Genomic DNA, 11,647 nt, shown 5'->3' on the forward strand with positions numbered 1-11,647 from the left:
ACTTGATTTTTTTTTTTATATCTTATTTACGTAAGTATAAACACTCTTTGCTATGAGACTAGAAATTGAGCACAGGTGCACCCTGTTTGCACGGATCATCCTTGAGATGTTTCTACAACTTCATTGGAGCCTACCTGTGGTAAATTCAATTGATTGGACATGATTTGGAAAGGCAAGCATCGGTCTATTTGAAGTCCTACAGTTGACAGTGCATGTCAGAGCAAAAACCAAGCCATGGGGTTGAAGGAATTGTCTGTACAGCTCAGAGACAGGATTGTGACGAGGAACAGATCTGGGGAAGGGTACCAACACATTTATGCAGCATTGAAGGTACCCAAGAACACAGTGGCCTCCATCATTCTTAAATGGAAGAAGTTTGAAACCACCTAGGCTCTTCCTAGAGCTGGCCACCCAGCCAAACTAAGCAATCGGGGGAGAAGGGCCTAGGTCAGGGAGGTGATCAATAACCTGATGGTAAATCTGACAGAGCTACAGAGTTCCTCTGTGGAGATGGGAGAATCTTCCAGAAGGACAACCTTCTCCTCAGCACTCCACCAATCAGGCCTTTATGGTAGAGTGGCCAGACGGCAGCCACTCCTCAGTAAAAGGCACATGACAGCCCACTTGGAGTTTGACAAAATGCACCTAAAGGACTCTCAGACCATGAGAAACAAGATTCTCTGGTCTGATGAAACCAATATTGAAATCTTGAATGCCAAGTGTCATGTCTGGAGGAAACCAGGCACCATCCCTACAGTGAAGCATGGTGGTGGCAGCATCATGCTACGGGGATGTTTTTCAGTGGCAGGGACTGGGAGACTAGTCAGGATCGAGGGAAAGCTGAACGGAGCAAAGTACAGAGAGAATCTTGATGAAAACCTGCTCCAGAGCGATCAGGACTGCCGACTGGGGGGCGAAGGTTCACCTCCCAACAGGGCAACGACCCTAAGCACACAGTCAAGACAACGCAGGAGTGGCTTTTGGACAAGCATCTGAATGTCCTTGAGTGGCTCAGCCAGAGCCCAGACTTGAACCCGATCAAACATCTCTGGAGAGACCTGAAAATAGCTGTGCACTCCCCATCCAACTTGACAGACCTCGAGAGGATCTGCAGAGAAGAATGGGAGAAACTACCCAAATACAGGTGACCAAGCTTGTAGCATCCTATGCAAGAAGACCTGAGGCTGTAATCACTGCCAAAGGTGCTTCAACAAAATACAGAGTAAAGGGTCTGAAAACTTATGTAAATATGATATTTCTGTTTTTTAATTTTTTTATACATTTGCTAGCATTTTTAAAACCTGTTTTTGCTTTGTCATTATGGGGTATTGTGTGTAAATTGATGAGGGGGAACAATGTAATACAGCCTTATTCTAAAATGTAACATAACAACATGTGGAAAAAGTCAAAGGGTCTGAGCACAAGCAAACGTGCAAATCTCGAATTCACCCACCATTAACAGCAAAGTAATCTCTGCAATCCCTCCAAATGCCATTGGCCATATTATTTCCTCTCTGTATTCTAGCAAAACCACATCATATAGAACTGGAATACCAGACCCTGCGCTGATTGGCTTTCCACCATCTTTTTAGGTTGCTCTTGCCTGCAACTAATGACAGACGGATCTATGTTTCATGAACAGAAGATTTTCAAGCAAACATCCGCTCCTCACCGGATTGGTTAACGGAAGCGTACAATTTGCATGAAGTAGAGCAAATCTGAACTTTTTCCTATTGCTCCGCTAGAATATCGCGCCGCGCACATTACCGCAAGCGGTATATTGCAGCGTGCGGTTTAGGCCGCCAACAGTGGCTCGCTTGTGGGCGTGCTGGCAGCGTGACGAGTTCAGAAGTGAGGGAAACCCGAGTACGTAAGAAGCCTGCCAGTGAGATAGAATGTGAAGCCAACTGAAGCTGGTTAGCGTTAGAAAACCCTGAGTAGATCTAGTTAGTTTAGTAGGATACCACTCTCGTTATGTGGAGATGTGATACCCCTATACCAGTCTCGTCAATGAACTCTGCTCTCCAGAATGTGCGCCAATTCTTGCACATTAATTTTTTCATCGTGTGAATTGTTTGCCCGTAGATTTTTTAAAATCAATTCCCCATTACATATACAACCAGTAGACCGAGTAAATGTACTTTTAATCCTCATCATTTGGTTAGATCCATTTCTGCCAATGCATGAATTACAGTCATTTACCTTTCTCAGAGTATAAACTTTTTTTTCACACTTGTGAGACATAAGTTGTGGTTTATTTCATTACCATAATTTAGGAGTTTTGTCGAATTTTAGTTTTATTGTCTTTTGTTTGGAGTGCTCCATGTGATTAATGAGCATGTGCATGGTTTCTCTGTCCTGATAATGTTGAGGGAGCACATGGCCTGAGCACAAGCCAACATACTAAATTGATACAATGTTGTTCTTCACTAGCAATAGCTCAAGTCAAGACAGATAGAACGTGAGGTAAGACAGGCTGAGTGGAGAGATGAATGCGATTGAAAGAACCTGAATTGTCATCAGAATATTTTCTACTGTTTTTATTTTGTTCTGCTTTAGGCCTTTATGTATTTTACTTAGTTGACAATGGAAGTTATAAGTCTACTGTGGCATTGAACTATGGGCTATCTCTGATTTCCATGTGCTTTAGCAGCCAATGGATCACAGTGTATCAATGTGTCCATATGGCATATGCTTTAGTTGAATTTAGGTAGGATAACTTGAAATGGTAGGATAAATTGCAAGCCTCCCCAAACTTGAAACTTTATTATAACACCCATTCACAAAATTAGGACAAAACAGGAGGTCACGTGAAAAACAATGCCCCCCCCCCCCCCCCCCCCCCCCCTGAGTTTGAGAAAAACCTATGACTGAAATGAAACTGTTCCACGGAAATGCGCATATAAGAATAATCACAACTGGCATTTGTATTAGAAATGGTAGGCTTTTGGTCTGAGATGAGAGTTTCATCCCAAATGGTACACTGTTCCCTTCACAGTGCACTATTGACCAGGACCTATAGGTCCCTAGTCAAAAGTAGTGCACTATATAGGGAATGGGGTGCCATTTGGGATGCATATTCAGAAAGGGAGACCTTAGCTGTGTTTAGTATGCCATTTTTTTTTTGTGTTAAGTTCAATTAAACGGAAATGGTGCCGTTCTGAACGACCAGTTGAAAAACAGGGAGGGACCGGGGAACGCTGTCGGCATGGCCGCTGCCCTTTAAATACATCACTCATCGCTTCAAGCCACGCCAACCAAACCGAGCAAATATACCTCAAAGTCTGTTGAAGAATGTTGAATGTTTTGGGGATACATTTGCTCCATTTGGTAGTTGTGGCTTGAAGCCACGAGTGACCTTTTTAAAGGGCCGCGGTACATTTGGAACCTACCACCCAACTCAGTTTTAGGCTATTAGTGGGCTAGCCTAGAGATGTGCCTCAAGCCTGTAAGGAGAGAAATCAAAATACAGTATTATTAGATACTCATGTCTGGCCTATAAACTGCGCTCTAACTGCTCTGCAGTGACACTAAGTGGAGCTATCACAGCAACAGGCATGCAACTGTGACAACCAGTAGGCCTACATTAGTAGCTGGGTAGAAGTAGTTTCCCTGGATATGTCTCTTCTAAAGACATGATAATTCTGTAGGGAAAAAAACATGTTATTGTACATTTATAGCCCATTCATGTAGACTATTATTGTATTGTTGCCAACGGCAGGCTATATTCATTTTTCTATGATTTTAGGCCTGTATAAAATGTAGGCCTTCATTTTGTTATAAACTTAATGAGGCCTACTTGAATTAAAAAATAAAAATAAAACCTCAATTAGCCTAAGTCCAACCCAAAACATCAAAAACGCTGGAACAAACACAAACAGGTTATATACCCTGAAGGCAAAATGGTTTGATTTCTCTGATCTCTCTGGCACAGTGTTGTATTTACAGGATACCTGTTCCAATAGATGTCAGCCAAGGATACGTACCTGTCACATGGTGGTGGTGTGTAAACAAGGGATAGCCTTCCTTGGCTTTGAAAATGAGTATCCTATTTTGCAGGACATGTTCTAGCTTGGGATGGCTGTCTTGAGGTTGAAATACAAATGACAAATAGAAACCATAAACGCATAGGCTATACGTGTTTCCCCTTTACAAATGCATGTTGGACTATTAACAATGGGATACTAAATTACTAACAAACTGGTAGCATGCCGATAAAAAAACAGAACATTCAACAGCCTACACTAGACTCCAAAACCCTACGTGTGGAGTCGTGCACTCACCAGTGCGTAAATAGGCACATTATATCAGGCAGGCGTCAAGAGATAACGGTTTGCTTGAGCGGTTGCCGTCGTTGGTTGCTTTATCAAGAACGTCGTCTAGCCTACTATCACATTTATTCATAAGCCTACTACCGTATGTATAGGCTTAGGCTACTGCAAATAGATTCTCAGTCTGTTGGAAAGCTAGCTATGCGGATTTTTTGTGTGTGTGTGAAAACTGCAGCAGCGCAATAGCTTTTTTCTTGTAGGAGACGTCACTCATTGACTGGTTGGTGCGGGGGAGTCGGTGCGTTTCAACTATTCTCGGAACAAGTACATTTTAGGGTGACTTTTTACTCTATTGGATTTGAGGAGGGCTTTCACTTAGAAAACACGCCCTCTCAAGCCGAACAAATATTAGAATCCACTTGCCGTCCGTGTCTGCTTGTCAGTGCATACACGAAGAGAGGGTTTTGGCTGTTTAGGCTACCGATTCAAGAGGTATTTTAGACGAACATTTCGTGTCCATAGAGTAAACCACTGTCAATGGTTTGAAGGCTTAACCTAATTCGGATTTCGTTTAATTAGTAATTCACCAACAAGAAGGCACTGAACGCTGAACTGCATAGGTAGCTGTTCCATGGAGAAGGATTTTGCGACGCCATCTAAGGATGCAGGGCCGAGCATGGCCACAGGCTCCGGGGCTGCAGATTCCGCCTTGCCGGAAGAGACGCAGCCACCCAAACCGCCCGGCCAACATGCGGTGTCCGTGTTGTGGTCCTTTGGAAAATGCCTGGCTACACTTTTGCCAGTTTACCTGGCAGGATACTTCGGGTTTAGTATCACCTTAGTTCTGTTCGGTCTGATGGTCTACATGGGATGGACACACAGTCGCAACGAGAAAGTGATGCGGCTGCGGTCTGCCATGTACGTATTGGAGAACGAGAGAGCATACGCCACTGCAAGGGCTTTTAGGAGTAAACGGGAATTACCCCCATGGGTAAGTGACAAACCTATACTGTATTGTGTATTCTCTATAGTCTCAGCCTGCTTATGCAACTGCAGATTGCAGAACACATCTGCAGCCCACTATCTAGTCTGCAATCTGGTCATTTAAAGCCACAGTCTGCAATATAATATTTCCATTAATTGTAATGGATAAAATACACCCTTCGATTTAGAATAATACTGAATGACTTAGAAATGCTTTACATTAACTCGTCATAATCCAAAAAACAAAGGCTCCGTTGATTACACTGTCAACATATGTCTACATCTGTAAACAAATTATCCAGAAACTGTCTGACACAGTTTGATCATGTTTATAAACATAACTGATGAGCAAACATGTCTCTCTCTTTGTCTCCGTCTCTTTCTCTCTCTCTCTCATACCTTTTTATCTGCTGCTACTGTACTCTGTTCCTACCAACCCCCCACCTCACCTTCTTCATTCTGTAGTCCATCCAACCATAGCTATATTTGGACTTTCTTAATGTGCAGGGCCCGGGGGAACGAGTCCAAACTCTAAAATGCCACAGTCGCGGTGGAATTCAGAATGAACATTTAGTCCAACAAAGTTGGCCACAGAGGCATGAGCGTATTTACATTTGGCACAGTTAGCCTCGTAGTGACTGTGAGTTACTCGTACGATGAGTCTCAGCATTTTAACAAGAGAGAGTTTCCATTCTGAGGTTTTGCCGTGCCACCCTAATTTTAGGCGTTTTTCTGTGTTATACCCCCACTTCCTGTTTCAGTTCCAAGGTTCCCTAGAACTTGAGGGTTGTGCTACAGCTCTCCTTTTAGATGCCATGAGCTTGATGACTCAGAGACATCAGTCAAGGGGAGGGGAGGGGAGGGGGGAGGGGAGGGGAGACTAGCTGGACCATATCAGGAAAGATAACTTTTTTATGTCATGGGACGATTTCAACATTCTTTAACAACCCCTCCCACAGGACACTCACACTATACCACAATCTTTGTGGTTTGTGTCAACAGGATATCACAGGATATCGCTCTCTCTCACACACACACACACACACACATACAAACTTGATCATGATCAGTGTGATCTTGTGAAGGTCTTGTGACTGTGGTTTTGCTTTGGAGGGAAGGTTTAGGTTCGGTCTGTGGTTCGTTGTCTTTTGCAACATGGGCGATGGGCGATGGGCCAAAAAGACACACACGTCTTGATTTTACTGTCTCAAGTCAATCTTTAGCCATTTCACGAGCTCCACACATTCCTACCCAGGTTGCACTCTTCTGCTATATTGTTTAAAGGCAGTTCAAAGTTAAAATCTAACCAATCACATTCTCTCTTTCTCTGCAGGTCAACTTTCCGGACGTGGAGAAAGTTGAGTGGATGAACAAGGTATGTAGTGTACACACACACACACATGCACACGCACGTGGTCTTGTGGGGGCTAACCTTGTAGGGGGACACAATTCAGTCCCATTCAAAATCCTATTTTCCCTAACCCCTAAACCCTTACCCCAAGACACACACACACACACACACACACACACACACACACACACACACACACACCACTAGTTTTTTTCAGGTCTTTTCGGGTAGTAAAAATGTATTCCCATTCAAAATCCTATTTTCCCTAACTCCTAACCTAACCCTAACCTTAACCCAAAACCCCTAATGCTAAACCTAAACCTAAACCCAAATCCTAACCCTAACTTTAATCCCAAACCCTAAACCTAACCCTTAAGCCTAAAATATATCTTTAACAAATTCAGGACATGAAAAAAAGTCAGGGCTTTTCAAATATATGTATTGTTTTCTTACCTCGTCAGGACACTCTGGTCGTGATAATATAGGAAAACATGTACACACACACACACACACAGACACACACACACACACACACACACACAACACACACACACACACACACACACACACACACACACACACACACACACACACACACACACACACACACACACACACACACACACACACACACACACACACACACACACACACACACACACACACACACACAGCCATTGTGCTGGTGTGGCGATGGAGGAGCTTTGTTGTGCCTGTCCATCGTTGCCCTGGGTTGCGGTGTGTGTCTACATTCTGCCTCTGGCAGCGCTGCACTCCCTCCATTAGTACCCATCATCCTCTAGTAAGAGTCAGAGGGGAGTGTGAAGGTTCCCCCTGACAACACACACACACACACACACACACTAAACCCTCTGCAGCAGCCAGAGCAGCGAGCCTCGCTCCCATCTCCATCTCCGCTGAGTGCCAGCAGCAGCTTCAGCGAGGATGACGGTGATGTGATTATCAATAAACAAGGCTGCCCTTCTCACTGGGAGACATTAATGAAGTCTCTGTGACAAAGCACGTATTGTAGGGGAGTGATCTGCTCGGCTTATCGTTCACAAGCAACAACCAGGGCTGCTCCAGGCTAGCTGCCTGGCTGACACCCACCACGTGCTCTGACTGCGTCGGGGCTTCCTTCCCAACCTCTTTCTCTGCCTGGCAGGCTGCAACTACAGACCCTGGCCTGGTTCCCCATCGCACTTCTTCAGGACAGGAGATAAGATGGCACAGCCGAAACGTGATTCAATTAGAATTTGACCATTTCTAAAACAACAGATAGGATGACACAGGCCAGAATGTCATTATGTCCTTGTTAGGAATTTGATTCATTTACGTGCAGTTACAGTTCACGATACCTCGTTGGTGAGGATAGTCTTTGAGCGCGTAGTCTCTCTTGACAGACTCTTAACATATTGAGTAGCTCAGTGGTCACTGGATTTGCTGGGTTCCGGGAGTAGTGAGCGAGCACACACCGTATCACTGAGATCATGGCTGTGCCCCAAACGGCACCCTATTCCCTATTTAGTGCACCACTTTTGACCAGGACCCGTAGGGAGTAGGATGCCATTTGGGACGCTGCCCCAGACAAACAGACAGGGCCCGGGGGAAGGTCAGCGTCAAAGGGAATGGCATGGCAGTGAGATGAGAAGTATTAGTGCCACTGCCTTGTAGGGCCAATCAGTAGTTGCTACATCAATCTTTGGGCCTTGTAAATCAAATCAATATATACCCTTTGATTCTTGAAGAATATAACTTCTAAATGCCTCATGAGCTTAGCTCAACTGTCGTACCCCACCAGAACCCAAAATATTAGCTTGTAAATGTAAGCAAACACTATATAGCCTGAAAACATGGTTAAAACCATACACTTGATTTCATAGATGGTCTGGTCCTTGCATCCATAGCTACGTGTATGGATTTGAGAGTGGTTATATTTCTCCAGCCCCATCCTTCAGCTGTTTACCGAAACAGGGGCGGGGTCGGAGCTTTGTTATTGTTTCCACTGCTGATTGCCGCTTTAAATCTCACACACTGATTCAGAAATTAGCACCTTTTCAAAGTGACGCAAGCTTTAGATCTCAGATGGATCTTTCAATTAATTTGCGGTATAAACAACCGCATGGCTGTATGATGTAAACAATATGACCAACAAGTGGTGACTTGCACAGTGGAACCATACAAAAGTGAACCATCAAATAGTTGATTATTTTATTTTTGATTTGACCTTTTATTTAACCAGGTAGGCTAGTTGAGAACAAGTTTTCATTTACAACCTGGCCAAGATAAAAGCAAAGCAGTGTGACACAAACAGTGGGCTAAATCAGGGTCACGCAGTGTTTCTTGGTAGTCTTAAACACATCTACTTTGAAACAAAAGTATACACCTCACACACATGGTGATGGACTTTAAAAAAAGAAGACACTTGTACTATGTCAGATATAGAGTTGAAGTTTGCATCCCAATATTACACCTTATATACATCACAGAACACTGAATTTGTTTTACTGTTTGACACAGAAACACCACATTTTTGGCAGATAAAAAAAAAAAAGTTTATTAATGATGAAATGATGAAAAATATGAATATACTTCCACCCATGAGGTCACTAGATCATTTGACTGCAGGGCATCGGCTTTTGTGTTTCCGTCATGTGAAGAGCCTCTCGACCAGATGTGTGGTTGTCGTTTCCTGTAGTGTAAGTGGATATGTGATAACAGGGGAGGGGACATCATGCTCTAAGGTTGAGACATATCTTTCACTATCAGGTCCTCTTTCTGAGTTTGCAGATGCTGTCAATTACAAGGGACGTGTACAGGACATGTCCTTTTTGGTTGGCCAGTAGAGTGAATCAGTTGTTATAGAACCTACTATCTGTGACTTCAAATGTGATTCTACAACGTAAATATGAATGAATATGGCATAGCATATGTTGACCTAATGAGCTTTGGCAAGCAAGCTAATGCAGATCGTATATTCTCGATACATTTTACATTCAACATTCAGTGAAATCGCCTGCGAACACTGCAGTCCTTGAAAAATGACAAAGGTGTCCTTGAAGCGTGGGTAATCGATGATGAAGGAAGATCAAAGGAAGATCTCATGTATATTTATTAGGTTGTAAACACACAGTGAGAAGCATGACTACATCCCCCTTCCACCTTCTCACTATCTCCCTCTCACTATCTCTCTACCTCTCTCTCTCTACCTCTCTCTCTCTACCTCTCTCTCTACCTCTCTCTCTCTCTCTCTCTCTCTCTCTCTCTCTCTCTCTCTCCTGTAGATTCTGCAGCAGGCGTGGCCGTTCGTGGGCCAGTATCTGGAGAAGTTACTGGTCGAAACCATTGCTCCAGTCATACGTGCATCCAACACCCACCTACAGACCCTCAGCTTCACCAGAGTCAACCTAGGGGACAAGGTACAAGAGCCCCGGCCTGCATATAACACCATGTCACTACTGTATAGTAGGCCCCCAGAGCCAAGTCATTTATAGAGATGTACATATGTGGCTCTGGTATACCCTGTCATTATACAAAGGAAGATGGACAGGTTCATTCGGACACTAATGACCATACAGAACACTTCCCCACAAACAAATCACTTCTTATTAGCACCAGACTTCCTCCCCAATAGCCTGCAGACGAGGTTAACTTATACACGGCATCTTGCAGTAAACACAATCTATGTTGTGGACTTTCTATGCTCATGATAACACAATATGATGTGTGTTTTTTGTTTGTTGTCGCAGGCCCTGAAGGTTGTGGGAGTGAAGGCTCACACGGAGCACGACAAGCGGCAGGTCTTACTGGATCTGTACATTAGGTACGCAGCCACCGCTGCACGCGTGGCTGCCCTCACCATCCTCTGTGATGAAGAGCACGTCCATTGTCTATAGCAGCAGCAGAAGCTTGACACTTACATCATTTCCCTGTTCTCCTCCCTGACTCCTCCCCTCTCTCCTTTCTCCAGCTATGCGGGTGATGTGGAGATCAATGTGGAGATCAAAAAGTACTTTTGCAAAGCAGGAGTGAAAGGGGTACAGGTAAAGAGAGAAGGAACAGTGTTGCTGGGGATTTGGTGGGAGTGCAGTACATGAGACGTCCCCCCCCACAAATTTGCAGTCTTTCTATATAAAGCTAACCTGTATCATTCTCTCTCTTTCGGTTTCTGTCGCTCTCTAATTATTTCCCTCATTATCTATTTTCCTCCTTTACGCCCCCGTCTCTCCCCCTCCCCCGTCTCCCCCCCCCCTCTCTCCCCCTCCCCCGTCTCTCCCCCCTCCCCCGTCTCTCCCCCTCCCCCGTCTCTCCCCCCTCCCCCGTCTCTCCCCCCTCCCCCGTCTCTGTAGCTACATGGAATGTTGAGGGTTATTCTGGAGCCCCTGATTGGAGACGTTCCTTTGGTGGGAGCCGTCACCATGTTCTTCATACGCAGGCCTGTGAGTCTCTGTTACCAATCGCTTCATTCCTTCACCCGTCCGTCCGTCCGTCCACACATACATCCATTCATTCATTTGGTGCAGCATCTTCTGAAGTTGACTCTCTTTAACTACATCTGCCTTCACAGAAGCTGGACATCAACTGGACTGGGCTGACCAACTTGCTGGATATCCCTGGACTCAAGTGAGTGAGAGGGCTCTTTCTGGCTTTCTCAAAGGACCACTTATATGGCATTGTTGTTTGCGTTGTGTTTAATCTTTGTGTCACCTCAGGGGGAAGTAGCCTGGTCCCCAATCTGTTTGTACTGTCTTGCCAAACTACGGTCATTGTCATTGGCCATTGTCAATGACCATAGTTGTAGCACATTTCTACTAGGACACTGTCAGTGTCCCTGATCACATTGTGTGTGGATAAGACATGTAGCTAATTGTCTGATATTGCAATTAAATCATTAATTGTCAGTGATGTTGTAGTTAACTTTAGTTTGCTAACATCATATATCAAAGATTCCTGGCAACACGTTTAATGATTCTTATTTAATTGTATTCACTGAACTGAGAAATCACATTTAGCTAAAAAATGATTTCAAGGTCCCCTGCCT

At 44.3% G+C, this 11,647-nt stretch overlaps 1 protein-coding gene across 2 annotated transcripts in view; it reads left to right on the forward strand.

Moving 5' to 3' along the window:
- The first annotated feature begins 4,294 nt into the window (after positions 1–4,294).
- The window catches only part of LOC109868994 (extended synaptotagmin-1), a 27,747-nt gene continuing 20,394 nt past the window's right edge, over positions 4,295–11,647 (forward strand). The window contains exons 1-7 of one of the 2 annotated variants that reach the window (XM_031803757.1): positions 4,295–5,262; positions 6,589–6,630; positions 9,891–10,025; positions 10,356–10,429; positions 10,577–10,649; positions 10,956–11,045; positions 11,174–11,229. In XM_031803757.1, coding sequence (XP_031659617.1) covers positions 4,903–5,262; positions 6,589–6,630; positions 9,891–10,025; positions 10,356–10,429; positions 10,577–10,649; positions 10,956–11,045; positions 11,174–11,229 — 830 coding nt within the window. In that variant the 5' untranslated portion in view covers positions 4,295–4,902. The remainder of the gene's footprint in view (positions 5,263–6,588; positions 6,631–9,890; positions 10,026–10,355; positions 10,430–10,576; positions 10,650–10,955; positions 11,046–11,173; positions 11,230–11,647) is intronic. The other variant, XM_020458797.2, reaches the window with a different exon arrangement.

Source organism: Oncorhynchus kisutch, linkage group LG24 (genome assembly GCF_002021735.2).
Source record: "Oncorhynchus kisutch isolate 150728-3 linkage group LG24, Okis_V2, whole genome shotgun sequence".
Classification (NCBI taxonomy): Eukaryota; Metazoa; Chordata; class Actinopteri; order Salmoniformes; family Salmonidae; genus Oncorhynchus; species Oncorhynchus kisutch.